The sequence below is a fragment of the Egretta garzetta genome, unplaced genomic scaffold, assembly GCF_000687185.1.
Source record: "Egretta garzetta isolate BGI_Z169 unplaced genomic scaffold, ASM68718v1 scaffold7, whole genome shotgun sequence".
In the NCBI taxonomy this organism is placed as follows: Eukaryota; Metazoa; Chordata; class Aves; order Pelecaniformes; family Ardeidae; genus Egretta; species Egretta garzetta.
This window is the reverse complement of record NW_009260350.1, coordinates 179,017-199,442: the sequence shown is the minus strand read 5'-3', so window position 1 is coordinate 199,442 and position 20,426 is coordinate 179,017. Positions and strand designations below refer to the sequence as shown.

Sequence of the window (20,426 nt, the reverse complement as noted above, 5' to 3'; positions counted from 1 at the left end):
GCCCAACCTACTGCTGGCACTAGTCTGCACCAGTCTCTTGTGTTGGTGTAAATCTCTCCCATTTACACTAGGATGATCTAGAACTGTCATTTCAGGATTGTTAACTTCCTAATTGATTCCCTGTCCACTAGACTGAGAAGTAAGTAGCTTTCATTTAATGTATTCACGACAACTTAGTAAGCATTTTCTTTGACAAGCAAAGTGCACAGTTAGTGATTTAGAAGGCTTCCTTTTTAGTTCAAGGCTTTTCATTTGTTTCATCAGGTTAAATTCTGTAGTGTTCGAAGTTAAATTCTGATACACATGGCTAAAAATTCAACCCACTAGTAACACTAAAGTCAGTGGACCTAAATGTGGGATGAAAATATCCTATATTGTGGACTTGGCTTTTGGAGTTGAGTTGTATGACTACTTGCACCCTTGTTGAGTGCATATAGGAACACCGGGGACATGAACTTACTGTATCTTTCAGAATACAGCCTCAATCCAACAGAAATTTTCATGGTGACTTAAATACGAGCTATTAGTAAATCAGAGTGACTGCAGTTGCATTTGCTAATCCCAATGAATTGTTATGCTGACTGGAAAGTCTGCTCAATCTTGGCTTGCTTGGCAGTTTACAAGGTTGTCTCATCTGTCTAGATTTGTAGAGTATTTTAAAATGTTTTGTTACCTCTCCGAAATATCCTGTTTCTACTTGCCAACTAAGCTTACCAGCACAGCAACAGCATTCCTTGAAGCTCTAGTTTGAAGGTGGTTTGGGGTTTTTTTTCCCTTTTAAATGAGACTCATACCTATTCCAGGGATTCTGGGGGAAGATGAATGGAGAAGAACATGTCCTTCAGTCTCCCAACACAGATTAATAGCAAAACATCAATTCCACTACAAATTGCTCTCAATTTAGAAAGTGCTGGTGCTATAAAGAGAATGTCATTGATTATTTATCCTTGGTTTATAATTCTCGAGAGCAAATATAAAAAGTAGCTTCTTACAAGAGAAGCTGGGGCTTCTAAGTCTGTAGAATTGAGAACGTCATTCCAAAATCCACATACTTACAAAAGGCTCCATACTTCTAACATAAAACCAAAACAGGAATGTGTCTTATTTCAGTTATGCATTAGCTGCAGGGTTTGGATTTGGAGCACCTGGGCAACACAAGTCGTGGCACCAACAGCAGTTTGTGGCTATGTTCACGTATCTCCTGCAGAGAATGTCAGTCCTGGTCTGAGGTGGTAAATCCTGCTCCAGCACTGTATTAATGATGGAGACAGTTATTGTTTCATAGAATGCAAATTTAGTTTGGAACTCAGGCTCTTCAGAGTGGCCTTTCTAGAAACATTCAGTACACACAACAACTTAGTTTACCATATCACTGTTTAAACCTTTGCTCATTAACCCTCACAATTGTGAGAAAACGTTTCACAGATGAGAAACTAAGGAAAAAATTCAGTGAGCTGTCCTATGTGACCTTGAGCATCAACAGCAGAACCATAATTATAACTCAGAGTATTCCTAACTCCTAACCCTGCGTTAATTAAACAACATTTATACCTGGATTTGGTACATAAAGACCTTGACAAGTTCCATGGGAGGAGAGGGAGGGCCAAGAAAAGACATTATTTCTGCACAAGTGGTTTTTTCAGATTAAATAGAACCTCCAACAGCCTAGAGCCCAGCTTCTTTGCATTTTGCAATCAATTCTTTTTCAGAGATATGCTGTTTGCAATTCCCATCTCTTATAGTAGAAACCTTCTTCTTTGGAAAAGAAAGGAGTAAGACTGGCTTTTGCAAACCTGACTAGAGGCAGATCAGGAGAGCATGACTGTAGCCAAAAAGCCCAGGTCACTGAGAGTACAGTACAGTGTAGAGAGGGATTAATGTCTTTTTTACTGGTTCTCATTTGCACACCTTTTGGACAGGTGGCTAAATTGCTCAAAAACCAGACAAAACAAGGGGATGCAAAGTAACATACTAACTTCTTTAATAGAGTCCAATCCAATTAAACCAAAAATCACTCTGTGAACCCCTGGGTTTATTCACACTAAACAAGTCAGTGGTACATAGTGTTAACCCGATAGCTGATTGTGTTTATATTCTAGGTCCCCACATGAAAAATGAGCACCAGTCAACCAGACTGCAATGGTATTTTTCTTTCCTTTTGTTTTTTTTTCCCCATAAAACTATTTCTTTCATAGACTTAAAACAATGAACTAGCCAAGTTATTAATTATGGTACATCTAAAAAAAAATTAATACTAACCCTAACGTGACTGCTGCTTTAAGAGTGCTCTGTGTATCGCCTTAGACTGGCTTTTCAGTAGCAATTCACTACAACAGGTCCTAAAATAATAATAATAGAGAATTAAAAACCTGACAGCAAGTTTAATGGTTAAAAGTAATAAAACCAACCGGTTCTGAATGGTGATTTTTCTCAGCAGTTCAGTCCTGCTGCAGCACTCACAGCCTCACAAATGGCAGAAGGGGTTCAAATTCTCTCACCTTCTTTAAATTTTTATGTTTTTAAAAGGACAACTGCATTGTAACCTGCTAGGTATCATGGGGCATTTTACTTAATGTTATATTCAATAATGGGTCAATAATGGGTCTGTTTTTAAAACTTACTGTTTTTCTGGGGTAGGTTAGGGAAGGTGGGGAATAGAAGAGAGAACAAAAGCATAGCTCCCTGTAGCTGTAGCTCCCCAGGTGCCTCAGTCACTAGGACAGTCTAATTCTCAGATCAGTGTTGGCATCTTTTGTTTATTCTAGAAGATCATGACAAAACACCAGCAGCAGCCTCTAAAGCTCCATTTGGTGTTTTAGGTCATGTCTCCTATTCAAGGTCACCATCTTCTGTAATTTACCAGCTAAGAAGCATTTTCTCCCTCTCCTCAGTGAAGGTTTAAAGGTGGGGTAGGGCATGAGACAAAGAGGGAAGCTAAAATGAATAAAAAATTCTCAGCTATAGAACCAAATTTCATTATTTCCTCTTTCATTCACAGCATCTTATCACTATAGCCAGACTGCTGCTTTGCTTTGTTAAGATCAGACTGATCTCATTTCCCCTCTGGCCCCATTGGTTGCTGGTCGACCTCTGGATCCACTAGGGATGATGCAAATGCTGACTGGACGATCTGAAACCCAAATGACTCCAGGAGAGACATGTTCTGTTGGGGTGAAAAGGGGGATCCTAGAGCAGGACCGAGGTCCCCCAATGGGCCACCAAGGGCCCTGACGTGAACTTTCTGTATGTGTTTGTTCAGATAAGACTTTGATCTGAAAAAGCTGCCACATTCAGGGCAAGGGTACTTCTTCTCTCCTTCCGTCTCCATTTTGTTTTTGCTGACTGCCATGTCACACGAGAAGGACCCATTGGTGCTCTGTTTCTCAGGAGTCTTGAGGTCACTGGTGTCAGAGAGGTCTCCATATGAATCAGAACTCTCAATCGGGTCCGAATGTGAACATTTCTGGCCTTCTATGGGAAAAAGAAAAAGAGAGAAGTTTTCAGAATCTTACCTCCTCAAAAATTATTTAACGTGCATCCAAATAGATATTGGTTACCACCTGATTTCATTAATGCCTGTCATGACAGAATAATACACACTTAACATCGCAATCCCTCATATTCTAAAGCCCTTGACCATAGATCCTCTTTACAAACCAGCAGGCTGCTATCGGAGCAGGCTTTTATTATGGATTTGTCATGATACTGAACGTGTCCATAATGTGTCTCTGGTTTATATACTACTTTTTTGAATCCCAAAGATGTCTCACAACATTTATACCTCAGGCACTACAAAAGGATGGACATAATGATGAGTTTTTAACTGTGTAAGTCACTCCCACACTTCTGAAATATTGTTGATACTTTGGGGGAGAGCCTAGAAACCTAATAAAGTATAATAGGCTGCAGCATGACATGAAGAAACCTGGAAATACTCAGCAGAACAGCAGTGAGTTACTGCAATTTAATAAGTGCAATTCCATTTAGTCTTGAAGAACTCTTTTTTACAAGTTAAGTGCAATGCTGTTAGAAGTGAACTTTATAATCTAAAATTGTTCCATCTTTAAATACGTAGTGTGAAACAGGAGAGAGGTTAGGGACACTATTTTAAGTCGTTTGGATACATATCCTGGCAAAGCCATTGATATGTTTGGAGTGTTCCCCATTCTCCTCTGGCAGTATGCCAAGAAAGTTTGTCTACACTTTTTGCTCAGCGCATATGAATGAGCGTGGGAAACCCAGACGTACTCCCTAAACAAGTCTCTGAATACAAATAAGCTGTATCTACTATTAACTCTAAAAGACCAAAGAACCACTTGGCACAACCCAAAAGACAGATTTGCTCTGGACTCGGCATTACAAACCAAACAGGATATGCATGAAATCAATACACCACTGAGCTGGAGTAAATCTCATGTTAAGTGAGCACACCACCCAGAACCAAAGGGCTTCTGTAGTAACTCTATCAGGACTTCAACAGAAAAAAATTACACAACTGTAGCTTTCTGCTGGCATAGACTTTGTTTAACCAAGCCTCCTGTGTCCTCCTGGGCAAGAAAAAAATGTAACTTTTTGGGACAACCATGGTTTTGAAGAATTTTCTGATGTTTCAGCTTTACCAGGAACACTGACAGCTCAAACCAAGAAGCAAAAAGCAAGCTAGTCTATGTAGATCAACACACAGCGTTACCTGTTCAGAAGTTAAAAACTGTTTAGCTATTCTTACAATAATATATTTTTCTTTTTTTTTTCAGGATGTTAAATGCAGGTTAAAAGCCAAAAAAACCCAACAGCACTATTATCACCCTCTACCTTTCCTCCCCAACAACAGCATTAAAAAGTCTAAGTTTAACTACAGATAGTTGTACGGCTCCTCATCAACCTGAGGATGAATATTGCTTTCACACTCAAGAATCTTTATGAACTGCATTCTGAGCTCCCCCTTCCTTCACTGGAAATCAGAAATACAGTTTGACTCATGTGAGATTCAACTATAGTGGGACTAAGGAACCGTCAAGGATCTGCACCCCTCAGGCAAAATTCAAATACTGACTGCTCCTAGAAAGATGTTCAGGATGAACTAACTGGCTTTTTCAGTCTCTAAAATCAAAGAAGCTGCCAAAAATTTATGTACCCTTACGGGTCCATCTCCTTCCCTGACTTGTTAAATCGGCTGAGGACAGATATTACATACTATGTGATGCTATGTAATTTCTCTGCATCTCCCTAAGCTTCTTTTCAGTATTTTCCCTGTCGTTCCTCCCTCCCCTTTCTCATTCCCAGCCCAGCATCCCACAACACAAAGTTCTGCACAGAGCAGCAAGGTGCAGAGCAGTGAGTCTCTTGCCTTTGATGCCATAGGTCCTGACGCAGTGGAACGCTGCTCCCCCATTCGGGATGGACTCCTGGTGCCTGGAGACCTGGGGAAGGGGAACACCGTGGTGGGTTTTAACATGGACCTTTAAGTAGGAGGCAGAGGAGAAACCTAAACAAGATAAAAGGAGATGAGATCCTGCCACCAGCAAAGACACACATCTGCCTTCCCTGTTCTTTTAATATTTCTCTTGCTCCTACTCCCTGTTACAAAATTGCCATTAAACTAGCTTGATTTCTGGTTACCTACAACATGCTCAGGTAGAATTCCTAGATATACTCAGATAATGAATGCAATGCATACCTTTCATTAGACTTCATTTGCTTCTTGGAAGTCATAATGAAGGAACAGCCTCTTTGAGAAACAAATCCTATGTAAGCAAACCTAGCAGATGACATGAAACTTTCTGGAAAAAAAGGCAGAAGAGACATGACACAAAAAGGCACCCATGTCTCTTCACCATTTTTGTGCTGTTTTATTTATTTAATTAAAAATGCCTTCATCATCTGATAATACTTTGGAAGATAGTTCAAATTTGTTTATTTTATGCTGTTAAGATTTGAAGGAATGCCATTTAGTAACACCCCTCTTTGGTATTTAGTGTGCTTTCCTCTTAGGTTTCTAGCACTTATAGTGACTCCTAGAAGGCAGAAAGCTAAAACTACCTAGGTTTTAAGGTATATAATTTTGTTCTATAGTAATTTTTGAAAAAATATTTTCTCTATTCAGCTCATCCTGAGTTTTAAAAAAACATGTTAAAACTCATATTTTGTCTGCTGTTAACAACTAAAAAAATTTCAATATTTCCATTAGCTCTGATCTGTAAGCCCAAATGACTGAAATTAAAACCACATATTTCAAACAACCAATTTCTGAACAGAACTGTTTTTTACGTTTGTGCATGTGCTTTTTAAAATTGTTTTTGAAGTCTCACAAATATGGCCTTTTCCTCTAATGTAATAAATTATCTCATATATATTTTGGAGTGTTTTTAAATTCAGATTTTAATTAGTACTAGTACATTTGGACCATATGCAAGGCACAAGGAGGACAGAGTTTTAAAGACTTCCTACACAGCTAAGCCTATCAACAACCACCTTAATTTTCCATTAAATTTTGAACAGAGTATTATGTCGCTTTCATGTTAGAAACATTTTCCTTCAACAACTGAGAACACAACACAAGTTTCACTGTCACAGACACAGAGTTCCAGGTTCCCTTTCGGGATAGAGAAAACCCAAGACCTAGATTTTTTTTAAACCAATACAGCATTTACAGCACAAGACCTTGCAAGAGAACTTTCATACGAATGCTTCACTTTAAATATGAATAGATATACTACTGTAAATTCATTTTATAGTGATGTAACTGTATTTACATTTGATGATATATAGCGTATTAGGAAGGATGCAAAGCCAATACAGAGAAGCACACCTCTCTGGGGTGGATTTTCTGACAGCAGCTGGTAGTTTCAGGTGATGAATTTAGTAATGAATGTGGCTTTACGCTAGAATTCCCTGTGCCTACCCAACAGAATATCCCTCCACCCAGACTCTTCTTCGAAGCCAGGATCAAAGAGAGTTCAGGGGTTATTAAGAATTATATATACAGGACCTGCAGAGCAAGACAGAACTCCACAGCAACCCGCCAAAGGGGAAAAAGGGTGGGTTGCTGAGAATGAACACGAGATAGTTACTGTAGACCCCTGAGTTGAAGATAAAAATTGCAGAACAGTAGATACATCACAACTGAAGAAACCAAGAACCCAGGACTCTCAAAACACAATGGAGCAGAATCACCTAGGCCAAACCATCCAGGGAATTAATGCAAGGATATTATCCTCCAAAACGGTACAAGACCTACACTCAGACACAAAATGCTGTACTGAGTATCTCACTGGGACACAAGAGAATGTATTTTTCCAAATACCAAAAGTCACTGTAGACATGGAAAGAACCGGTGTTTGACTGGCAGAGAAAATGTACAGATATAATGGTGATACTTCCAATTACAAGGTACTTCCCTTATTTCATACATGCGTCTAATAACCACATGCATGCTGAGATGAGCCTCTTTATGTAGCAATGCATTAAAATCCCACTGCCAACCATTAAAAAAGAACTAAATACAGGTATTCAGTGTTTTTCTATACTACAATTGACACAGAAAAATCTGAAGTTGTAATCTCTGCTATACAATATTTTTTTCTGAACTCTGCAATTCTATTTGTAGAATTCGTTGTTTTATATAATGAAAACTGCCTGCAAAGTGTGTTAGCTCCCCTTTATGCACTTGGCAGATGAACATGTGAGTCATCAACTTCCATCAAAGCAGTAAGAATGCCAACTGCTTCATAGGAAACTGTTTAAAGTGAGATATTTTTGTTTGTTTGTTTTTATCCTATTTTTTTTTCCTGAAGCCCTTAGCACTGGCTTTTTTTTTTTTTTTCCACCAGACCTTAATTATAAATGCCTGTCCTAGGAAGATGGGGCATTCATAGACAATAATCCTTTACTTTTAAAAATCTCTTTAAAAACAAAGTCAGGCTAATGCAGAGGATAAAGTGGCAGTATTTTTTTCACAGCTCTCAGCTTTGCAAAGCAGATTATTTCTTCATACCAGAGGAACCAACATTAAAAACATGCATAGCAAGGAAATTATCTGCTTTATATAAATGGGATCTATCCCTTGATCTCTTAGAGAACATCTATAAGGAGACAGACTACAGAAATAATTGCAAGATACTCCTTTTTCAAAAATTCTAACTTCTATTTAGCTGGAACATCCAGAGAATGTGTCTTTCTTTGATCAACTCTGTATGCACCATGAAATATACAAGAATTCATGTTATTTAAAAAAAAAATCCATCTAACTTTTGACTGGAAGATTTACCCTTCTCCTAACTAATTTGATTTCTGTGAAACGAACAATGCATATGTGTCTGAAACAGAAAATGTATCTTCTGAGTTGCATGTTATTACAAAATACCAGTTCTAGACTTGCCAAAGTAATTCATCTCTTAAGTTCTTTGAAAAAGCCCACATAAGCAAATAAAAATGGTAACAGACGATTATGTAACAACAAAGCAGGAGCAGGTCTTTTTTATTTGAACTGATTAAAGAGAATTTGTCTTAAAAAGTGAGGATTAGTTTTCATAAGCACATTTTAGATGAATTCTTAAAAAGAAAAACAAACAGGAAATCCCAGGAAAAAAAACATTGCACAGCTTCCCTGATTTAACAAGATTTAGTTGCTTCCATAATTATTCTAAGCATAAAGACCCCACAAAAGAAAATAACCTGGAAAAAATATCAAACCACAGATGGTGATTTTTGGACATTACACTGCCATTTTGTAAAACAAATAAACAAAATCAGCAAATGGGTACACACATGACATAGCAAAACAGTGGCTACTGCTTTCAGTCAGGTACTGAGTTCCCCATCTCCTAAATCCGTTAAACCTTTAAAAGAACATGAGACACTTGATTAAGTTCCACAGAAAAGCCCTCAGTCTGATAGGATAAATTGAGGGATTCTAACCTCTGTCTTTAACACTAGGATATGTTCAGCTGTGCAAGAGTCGCCTTTTCATCCACTTTTTTTGTTTGGTGGGCTAACATCCAAAATTCTCTCTACAAGCAGCCTGAGCATTCTTGTTTGACAATTACTATATCCAGCATTAGCTAAGTTCCAATTAAGAAATACACCACACCAGCACATTAGCTGAGAGAAGAATAAAACAAAATGCCATTGCACAAGAACCATAGCCGTGGCACAACCGCAGTCAAAGCAATGGCGCATAGCTTCTGACTGCACTAATGCCTATGGAATAGATGTTTCTAATCCAGAAATTTTCCACTATACTTCATCTTGCCTGGCTCAACAATTTAAAAGGCATCTATTTAAAACAATGAACATTATAATTTGATTCAAGAACACTTTGGATTAAAAATTCTGCTTTCATGGATCATAAATCTATAATCAAAATTTACAGCATATAGCAATGAGTTCATAACATAGTTGTTTGACAAATCCAGTCTGTAACTTCCCTTTCCAATGAATTTTAACACTGGGTAGATATTTAAAAATAATTCACTGGATCAATTAAATTTTCTAAGTGTTGATGTAAACTGAAATTCATAGCAGGCTAAATTCTGGCAACACATATGAAATACACAAACTGTAACAAGAAAGTAGTTGCTTAAAGTTTGCTGCACAACAGGTTCCCTATCCTTCTACAGAGGAAATATATATTTTATTTAAATTTCCAATGTACATTTAAACCTGTAAAACATGAATAAACCATTTAGTCATTTCATTGTTTGAATGCCAGATCTGTCTTTTGTCATGCTGGCTGAATTTTGAAAGCTGCAGTGACATCCAGTGGTAGTTAAGCTGAAACTCAAGCTTACAAATATCTGAAACACTACAATTCCTCCCAACCCATATGAGTTTCTGTTTGGAAACACGTTCAACTGAAGGAGGGCAGGATAGCACCTGGGTTTTGAATAGCGTCTTCCACGTTGTTACCACAAAAAGAATCAGGATAAACTTAAGTTGTTTTTCAGAAGGTAGGCCTTCAGCTGAAAAGGAGGCCAAGCTTCATTTTGTACCATCTACCTGGAGCTTCAGAATCTGAAGATTTACAACCCAGGTGCCTTTCCCACTCAACTGTTAACATCACTTTCAGTACTTAACAGACGGTTCAACTACTGGAAATACCCCCCTTGCAATTTGTTGTCTCTCATTACTCATCAACTCCTAGTCATCCAAAAGCTCCCTGTACAGTCCTCACATTAAATACAGAACGGCTTTATTCTCGCAAAAGATTTCACCTCTCTTAAATTAGAAAAGGGAACACATACCATAAAAAATGACTCATCAGAAAAGACAAGATCCCAAAACACAGCAGCAACCTCTTCCTACACTTACTAGGTATGTACGCCTGTGTGAGCCAACAATGTATTTTGAAGTTGTGTATTAATCATTCAAAAAAAAAAAGACACCAATAACTCCAAATTATTTTTCCAGCTTGACTTACATCCCACAAAGCCTAAATTTACAACTCTCTCCAATTTAAGAGTACCACAAACAGATGGAAAAGCTTCAAAACCCACTTAGTCATATGGTTTAGTTTTAGGTAGTCTTGTGAGGAGCAGGGAGTTGGACTCAATGATCTTTATGGGTCCCTTCCAACTCAAGATATTCTACGGTTCTATGAAAAGCTGTATTTGTACAAATAAAGGTAAAGCACATTTCTAGTGCTCTTTACAAAATTTGCCATAGAAATGTATGTTAATACAAAGCAATTTCTTGGGTTAAGAGGGAGAAGCAGCTTGACTCTACTGCTGCACCAGGAGGTTAAGCAAGACTGATAACATAATGTTGATTTTTTAATGTACAGGGTATAACTTTCAACTTGGTGTGTATTTCAAGGATTCTTATTCGAAACTGAACACAAAGACTCAAGTCTAACCAGGCATAGAAAAAAAGGTGTATGGTGAATAGCAGCAAGGCAACCTATCATGGTTATTTTATAGGGATCTGGCTATGTAGCAAATAAAATTCTTAAAACTGTCTAGAAACAATTTGCTTCAGATTTAAACTGAGTTTCTTCAGGAACTATCAGCCATGTAAAAGGGCCAGACCTACAGCTCCATCAGTTTCAAGGTTAAGCATCCAATAAGAAAAACAAAGAATATGTACAGATATGTGGTATAACCTCCTCCTGTTGCAGACAGAGTCACATAGCCTTACAGCTTCCCTCAAGTATTGTCCCATCCCACTGAAATAAAAAAATAGTTTCTTCATTACCTCGGTTACAGATAGTGCAGAAATTGCTTGGTCCTTCACTATGTTTCTTCAAATGATCTGCCATATATGCGGCTCGCAAGTACTTCCCACACACCTGGCATGGAACTTTGTCTTCATGACATGCTAGGTGTGAGCGCAGTCGGTCACGAGTGGCAAAGGAAGCATTACAAGTCTGCAGGTATAACGAGAACCATGTGACTCACCAACTCTGCTAAAAGCACTGATATTGTTGAACATATTTAGTATTCTTTAGAGTAAATACCTTAGACCCTGTGCAAACACACAAATGACATGATGCACAAGCCATTCACCCACAAATAAAAAATTTAGATCACCAACATACCACAGAAGATGTGATGTTACTACTTGAAAGGTTTAAGAAAGCAAGAAAACAGCTCTAACATACTAGACAGTAAAAACTTAAACCAAGAACGAGTTGTAAGGCCTTAGCTCCTCTCTGAGGATGAAGATACTAAAACTTTAAGTAATATTTAACAAAAGAAATAGCACAAACCACTTCATTCCATTTACAGTAAATTCTGCCATTTCACTGAGCCATTGCAATCACTTTAGACCACTCAAAATGTCCTCTTTGTCATTGTCCTAAATTTTACTCTTTGATCTGATCAGTCTAACTTCAGTACACAGAATCTCTCTGGAGTATGAAGGCATATAAAGAAAGCATCAGAGAACTGGCTGGGATGAGAACATGACAGAAGACAGTAAAAGAGCCATCCCGGTATCCACAGTAGCAGCGCAGACAAATTGCAGAAGTGAAGCTTCAGAACTGTGCAGGTATCAAAATAACTGCATGACACTGTAATCTGTTTATAACTTACCCCTGATTAAGGTATCATATTCCACTTACTACCATGAAAAAAGCTTGATTTGGCATAAGATAATATTGATTCTACCTGCCCACTTTCCAGACATAATCCATACAATAAGTGAGGGCTCCCTCCCACATTTATAATCATAGCAATTGGCAGGCATACAGGCATGCATGTATATAGGCAACCACAACAGCCTGCCAGTTCTGAAAGTCTTGCTCTATCCCTAACATGTGAAGGAAAATAAATCACCAGCAATACACTGTACAACTTATTAAAGATATAGTCTAAAACCATTGCTCACGAGTGTAAGAGGAAAAGCAAAAGCAAACATACACTAGAATGACCAGACCAAGTGGGCAACAGTGACATTCAAGAGTGTACAGTGTTTTGTTTATACCACCTTTATATAAAACAACACAGTTTTAAAATGTATAACCAGAACCCCCTAAGAGATAATATGAGACTATTAAGTGACCTGGGAACTGGATATATTCTGTCTTTTCAAGTATCAGTGTCTAATTAAACAACTGTTTCAGCAGCGATAGACTTCTTAAAGCAACAATCCTAGTAAAATTATAAAACTGTAACTCCAAGTAAGTGAAATTGATAATACAGAAGAGAATAACCCATATAATTTTATATAATTTAGTTAATCAAGAGCTTAATCCAAAAACCATTGAAGGCAGCTGAAAAGTACCTATCAATTTCAACAGGCTTTACACTCGTTCAATCCTATGAGATGCTTAAGTATGGTAAACTCCCGTAGAGCTGCGGCAAGCACGAGATTTAGCACCTCAGAGGATCAGGACTTAAATTAACTGAAAAGACAACAGTAAAATTATCTGGATTTCTGCAATACAACAGTTTAACTAAGCTCACCAGACAACGATTCATAAATTACAAGTAGTGAAGTATTCTTGAACATAAAAGATTTCTCTTAATTTGAAATCTCAGTACAAAGCACTGAGCAAAACAGGTGCAGCTTTCACTTATTAAAATGATCTTTGAGGTAAACACTCATTTAAGGCAGGATTCCAGCACTGATACTAATCAATCTGTTGGCTATCAACTAAAGGTATATATAACTAGACAATCAAAGTTGACAGCCAAGAGATCCATCATCAGTAAGCCTAAAAACATCGAGCCACAGTAAGCGTCCATACAAAAGCATTGGGAGTGCATTAGTTGATGAAGCAGACCAGAGACAAACCACATAAGTACAGGGATGCCAGAAGGAAAACCATATCTGTCCCATATTGAACTTATCAAGTCGAAAGCTTAGGGAAAGGCAATATAATCATTTCTGTGTTTGATTTCTCACTCTTGCTCCTGAGTTGTGCAAAGTTCACCTTTGGATAAGCTATATAGTAAACATATCTGCAAAGAAGCTTAAAAAAAAAAAATTAAGTCCAGTGGAGAAAGCAAGAATCAGTTTAGCTGAATCATAACAATGGGAGACAGGACTAGGTTTAAAGAAAACCCCAAAGTTAATGTTCAAATAGTTAATATTTATAAAAGGTATAGAGCAAAAAAAAAAAAAAAAGTTTTATTTTACAAAAGATGTGAAGTGCTAAATGAGTGCTAAGTATTTATCATTAATTGTTAATCATAGAAGAAAACTCTCCAGTGCTTTCCTATCAAACATTGCACAGGTATATAAATAGATCAAAAAGAATATATATAAAGTTTAAAAAACATTGTTTAAGAAATACCTCTTGAAGTTTCAACTTTTCTATGGATGTGGATGTCTCTGAGCTTATTCCATGGTGGCTGCCATTTTCCTGCTAATAGGCAGGAAGTAAGAGAAATTAGGACAGGAAGAAACTCATTCTGCATTGAAATCAATGGGAAAAGCACTGGACTTGGGGTGCCAATTTTAGATTTACTTAAATAACTAGATCTTTGTCTTTGTCAAAAGTTGTGCTTTAATTTAATCTGCATTTTTCTCTTTTTTTTAAATTTAAATTGCCAGAAGAACAACCTGTCTCTTGTCTCAGAGAAGGAGCAAACTTCTGTTTTCTCTCCTTGTTGTTTCATGTCCACAGATTTTCAGATCACCATTTCCTCCCAAACTGCAGCCTAAATTTCATATCATTCACACTCAAAAGCCAACAACCCATCTTCACCCCTTCCCATGACGAGTCAGCAAACTCAGCTGTCCCATTATGGCCAGAAAACTGACTTACCCCTTCTCCTACATCCAGAACTCAACTGTCAGATTGGGGGGGGGAAAAAAAAAAAAAAGAAAAAAATCACCAATGCAACAATCCAGGGGAAAAGATCCAGAGTGCCACTTGGTGTCTTTGGTGCCACTTTGGTGTCTGGACACCAAAGCAACTTGGATCCAATTTCTCAGCTGCCATGGCTCTGTGGAAGCCTTCCCTTTTCTGAGTCTATTTTAACAGTAATGAAAAAAGCTGGAATCAGGTCTTTGTCTGGCATCAGGTGCTACAGGTGCTGGAAGCTAGGATAGTTTTTCAAAGATTTGTGAAGCACAACTGTTATTTTAGGGGGACGAGTGAATGATTACATGCTGAGCACTGAAAACTTTAGCTGTTGCAATGACATTCAGCTTACAACTGTCCTGCCTCTCTTAGTTTCATTTTATTTATTCTGAAGTTGGGTTGACATCTTCAAGCTTTTGTTTTAGTAGTGCAAAATGTATCATGATGCCACATCAACAAAACATTAGATATCCACTGGTTTGCAAAGATACACGAGGGCTCAGGTAAATGGCCAGCGGATTTTGTTTAAATTGTAACAGAGCACCACTTCCAAGAATGCCATTATGACAGAGGATTCTGGAAAGCTTTTCTGTTTACTGACAAAGTACTTCTCTTTTGCAGTAAACATAAACAAAGCATGACAATAACAGGAATTTTCAACAGGAACTCAATAGATTCAAAAAGGATGCTCAGTGCTGTTCAGGCTACTCTCACGGGCAGCTAATTTGCCAAGCAAAATCAATGGAAAATGGGGAAACAACATGCCAATATTAAGCTATTTTCCTTCTTAGTGGCCAGATTCTGTGTTTAGATACACATCATGGAACAGAAGTGTTACTGGTTATGAGATAATCACAAGGAGAACTTTATCGATTTATACATCAACTTTCAGATTTGAAACAAATTTTCAGTTTGACAGCATCCCTTCCGTGGTTTGTACCATGTATATCAGATCTGTGCTTATTTAAGAAGACTTTCTAAATCTGACAGGATATTATGAAGTATTTTTTGCAAAGACACACAACAGCTCTTTAACAAGTTTTCTACACCTTAAGATTAATGAAAAATTAACTTTGCAAAATTAAGCAGTCAAAACCCAAGAACAAACCAAGCCTGAATGACAAACTCAACTCTGTCCTGATGCTTGTAACCTATAGCCTATATCTTTTCACTGAAATGAACAGTGCATACAGTATTATGGCACTTTAAACAACACACAATGAGAAAGACTGTTCTTAGAAGTTGTATCACAAAATATATGTGTGCAAACAGACGAGAGTTGAGCTTGGCTGTACAATCTTAGCTTCCATATTTCTTTGCTTTCTAGCTTAGTGTATCCTCCGATTCACACTTACAGAGTTCATATTTAATATTCTTAAATCAATCAAGAAAACTATATAAAAAAAATCAGGTATCAGCTAGCAAAGGACAATTCATGTCCATCAATGATACTCACAAACTGTGTTTGTTCAGTAACCTTGCTATCAACTGGCAAAAGACTAGTGAGTTTCTGTTTATGTTGGGACCTAAACATTTCCTAATTGCACACAAATACACGCTTATGGAAAAAAATTGTAGGCATCTTCAGTTCACCCACCCAGACCCCTTGCTATTCCCAAATTGTGAAGTCTTTTTATAAGTGGAATTTTCCAATGTATATAAATCTATAACCCCTAAATCATCTTAAGAAGCTTAAACCAATCTAAGGCTTTATACAGGATATGCAGTTAAATCAATGTGAAAGCTCTATGGCCTGATTTTCAAAGGTGCTGGGCTTCCACAGATCATATGGAGGTAAACAGAAACCTTTAGATGGCTCTATGTCTGAAAAACTGTCCACTGGATTATTAAAGTTGCAAAATGTTTCAAAGCTCTCAGAGTTTGGAGGAAACATAGGAGAAGTATGTGAAGAGATGGGAAAAAAATGCCTATCAGGAGGCAGCAGTCACGCAGGATTGACTAGGTTCAGAAAACGTGGTTAAAATTTTTAGAGGGAAAAAAAAATCCCCTAATCTTCACTGTCTTCAAAGAAAATAAAAATTATCTTGCTCCAAATTTCTTTAAATAAATCATGAAATAAATCTTTCTTCAGAGACCAAGCATGGAGACTGTTAGCCAAACAAATGTTTAGAAGTTTGCCCAGCAACTATATGAAGGCAGTGGGTGATAGCGTGGAAGCTGATTCCCAACTTTGGTTTTAATTAATACATCCAGGCACCTTTTAAATCTCTCTACAAATTAATTACAAAATACCTTTCTTGATTTGACCTTTCAAACCCTAATGGATAATATATTAACTACAAAAAACTATATACAACATTACGACATTGTATTACAAAGGATACTGTGATGTTGTTGCTTCTATTCTCCCTGGGATAAAAAAAAGCTTCCAATTTTGCTCAGTGCAATGTTCTGAAGGCTATGTGATAAAAAAAAATAGTATCTTGGCAAGTTACGATGATTTACCAATTTTATTTGAAATTATTCTAAAAAAAGTCAGCATTGGAGCCTCCTGTTGGCAACAACTGCAATAAAAAAAAAAGGGGGCAGGGGGCAGAGGGAATAATCTGTGACATTGACTCTAAGCCCAGGGACAAGGCGGCTGGGTAAGAGATCCAGGGTGAGACTGGTATAGAGCAGTAGGGGAGAACATCTGGTAGAAGGGGAGGGAAGCAGGAGGACCAAAGCTGTAGGTGACACAAGGTGCTGGGGGACGGGAGGGATGTGAAGCAGCTGTCACTGTTGAACACTGTTATTTACAAACATTTACCCAATTCACACATACATTGTCTTTTTACTGATACTTCAAAATTGTCTGCACACATAAATGCAATGCCAAAGACTACCCATACTTCAGTGTAAACCCCTCCAGCTCCTACCTGACACTTGTGAGGTCTCTCTGAGGTATGCACCTGTTTGATGTGTCCATTCAAGTGGTCTGGCCTTAAAAGAAAATACACATAAGCACACTTAATACAAATACTAAAAATAAAATTACAATCTTAACAAAAAAAAAAAATAGATAAGATCCCAGTGGTGGATCTATTACAAATGTAGTGATATTTAACTTGCCAAGAAACAGATCACCAACAACTGGGACTCTACCTTGATAAGAACCCTCTTCAAATTGCTAAAAAGGCAGCATTTTCTCAAGAAGAAATTATGACTGAATGATCAGAGAAAACAGGAGATACAAGCTACAATTTTCAAGCCTGCATGTTCCCTTCCAAAATCCTATTTAGACCTTAACAGTCAGGGCACTTTGATTTACAGTTGCTGAATATTTGAAAATCAGACCCTTTTGGTCTATGTCCCAAACACGGACGTAAGAAGCCAACTTTAAGCACCTCCGTGCAAAAAGACTGACTCTAAGCTCTGTTGCTGTGACACATGTTCCACCAGCAAGATGAAAAAACACTGCCCTAACTCACAACTTGGTGGGGAGGCTGCATTAATAAAGTGCTCTGAAGGTCCCAACTAGAAGGTGCAATGGAAGAGCAAATTATTACTGAAAAAAAAGTTAGACCATTTTTTACAATCAGTAAAGCCTGCTTTGAAGAAGAGAAGACTGAATAGCTGCAGATTTTCCTGGTGGGAGTTTCTCCTAGTGGGAAGAAAGCTTTTCATTGTATGAGGCCAAAACTGCTTGGAAACAAGTTCTCCACCCTCTCCTCCCCCAACTTCCCAGCTGCACCAATGGGAGGGCGCGGGATGGAATTCACGCACTGCAGACAGAAAATAGACCGAACTGTGCAGTCAGGCTGTTAAACCTGATGCTCTAGCAAGTGGGCTGGAGCGGTGTAACCGGAAAGACTGGTTGGGGGTTCTTCTAGGTACCTCAAGCCTAGCAACCTCACGTGCTGCGCTACTGAATGAAGGAAAAGCTATCAAAATTAGACATCATGCTTCCAACTCCCTTTGGCTGCTCCTACAACTGAGTACTGAAACTTAAAGAGTCTCTACTGCTCATTCATACTTTGCTTTTACAAAGATGTGTAGACAATTTTGTTTTTACTTTTATAACAGCCTTCCTGCCGGTTCACGTTAACTTCAGGGGAAAAATGAGAACTCGACATGTATCTTTCACTTTCCCTTGTTGACAAAAACCTTTCACACAGCAACAGCAGAAATCTTTAAGTGTGAATAAAAATAGTAAAAATTGGCAGATGATCCCAGGTAGCATTGTAATTAAAAAAATACTTTCAATTCCAGCTACAGATGAAATATTCGTTTTATGACTTTCCATCACTAAATTTGCAGTCCTTATGAAGATGTACCCCTAATTATTGCTGATTTAAAAAAAAAAAAAAAAAAAAGGTTCTACATTTTTGGAATTAATTTCAGTAACAAAAAGTCCCTCTATCAAAAATCGAGCTAGCAGGGGCACAATTCCTACATTTATATAGCTGGGACAATTCTACAATTCTAGCCCTAGTAGCCTTTTGATTTGTTTTCGTATCTCGATTCCTTCCCTCCGGTTAGATCGAGGGCTGTAGAAAACCGACTGCTGCTACAAAAGTAACAGAGAGAGTACACATCCCCCTCCCCCCATCACTTCCAGTCTCAAAGCGAGCATCAAACTTCAAAAAAAAGTTTCAAATTCATTAACTCAGACTATGATACCACTAACGCAACTACGTGTAGCAAGCTACTTATTAAATTAACTCCCACAAACAGCGACAACGAAAAATCAGCAACATTAAATGCACAGATCTTACGTATGTTGCAGGGCAGAAACAGGATCCCCTTCAGAAGGATGTAAACCCAAAGGACACAAAGATCATGTATTAAAAGATACTTGATGCTGCAGCCTTTGAAATCTCACCTCTTCCTTCACATTTGGGTGATAAAAAACATTACGAACTAAGAGAAATGAAGGGAAGTTAAGAAAAAGAAAATTTAAAATGGATACGAGAAAAATAATAATCTTGAGATGTATTAATATTTTGCACTTCAACAGCACCTTCAAACTACCTGCAAATCAGTAGTCTCAAGACACTCATGTGAGGTAGGTAATTATTTCAATACCCGTTTCACAGAAGAGTCGTTTGAGGGAGAGACTAACTGATTTGCCCAAGGACAAGCATACACCAAGCCTGGGACAAAGCTGGGAATGTTACCCAGAAGCCAGCTGACTCCCAGTTCTATGTCTTAATTACTTTTAAAGCCTTTCAAGAGACTGGAGAATAGCATCCCAGCGGAAATGATGGAAGTCTCATCTCTCGAGACATTTTAAAATGGAACAGTCCAACTATCCTAAGTACAAATTGTTCTCGTTTCCCAAGGGATAGGAAAGACAACTTCCTAGGTCTCCGTTTGTGTCTATGGTCCTTATAAGTACTCTCTTACCTGGAAAAGCCTTTTCCACAGCTCTGGCAGATGTAGGGCTTTCCCACAGAGCCATCGTGAGATCGAACATGATAGGACATCCTGTCTTTCCGCTTGAACCGTAAGCCACACACTGGACAAGAGTAAGGCTTCTCGCCAGAGTGTGACAGCTTGTGCCGATTCAGATGGTACACGTCCCGAAAAATCTTGCCACAGATCTCACAGGCCACCTGTTTCCTCGTCCTGCTTCTTTTTCGGGGCGCATCAGGGTCATCCTGACCAGGGACACCATTTTCACCCAGTCTTGGGGGTGGGATGTCTATGTAGCCCAGCTGTAAGCTTGTCACCCCATGTTGAGCCTCATGCTGACGAAGACGATTAGCATCCGTAAATACTTTCCCACAGAGGCCACAAGGCAGGATACCAGCCTCTCGCAGGCCTCCCGGGGTACCAAACATCATGGAGTCCAAGAGATTGGCTTTACGGGGACGCCCTCTGCCCCTCTTGGTGCTTAAAGTGGGGGCACTAGCAGCAACATTCTGGAAGGGTGAGGCCAGCAGTGGCGGGGACAGAGGTCCTGCCACCATGGGCAGGCGGTCCACACCCTGCAGAACAGGTAGGGAGGACTGCGCAGCAGTCAGCGCAGCCCGCGTGGCCTCGTCTTCAGGCATACCAGCAATGCCGTTGCCATTGGGTGCCAAAGCAGCACCGTTGGTCATGTCAAGAGGGAAGCCGAGGTCAGCAGCCCCTGGACGGAAGAGCATAATGTCAGGGCGCGCAGGGGGCACGAGGATCTGCACATTGGACTGCTTGATGACCTCCTGGCAGATGTCAATCACAGAGCGCATCA

The 20,426-nt window shown here is 38.6% G+C and overlaps 1 protein-coding gene across 1 annotated transcript; it reads right to left on the bottom strand.

The window, feature by feature from the left end:
• Nucleotides 1–3,052: 3,052 nt before the first annotated feature.
• On the bottom strand, nucleotides 3,053–20,424 carry PATZ1 (POZ/BTB and AT hook containing zinc finger 1). Its single transcript, XM_035898408.1, has 6 exons — nucleotides 19,598–20,424; nucleotides 17,128–17,191; nucleotides 13,736–13,807; nucleotides 11,191–11,362; nucleotides 5,348–5,485; nucleotides 3,053–3,471 (listed from the first exon to the last, which is right to left on the bottom strand). The coding sequence occupies exons 1-6, from the start codon at nucleotides 20,422–20,424 to the stop codon at nucleotides 3,053–3,055; spliced, it is 1,692 nt and encodes a 563-aa protein (XP_035754301.1).
• Between the last annotated feature and the right edge of the window lie 2 nt (nucleotides 20,425–20,426).

Excerpts from the sequence above, each read along its gene's own strand:
- PATZ1 (XM_035898408.1), bottom strand. The coding sequence starts at position 20,424 with ATGCGCTCTGTGATTGACATCTGCCAGGAGGTCATCAAGCAGTCCAAT. Across the intron at positions 5,486-11,190 it reads CTGCACTATCTGTAACCGAG|GTTTCTCCTCTGCCTCCTAC; the intron begins GTAATGAAGAAA and ends TATCTTGTTTAG. Across the intron at positions 3,472-5,347 it reads CAGGACCTATGGCATCAAAG|AAGGCCAGAAATGTTCACAT; the intron begins GCAAGAGACTCA and ends TTTTTCCCATAG.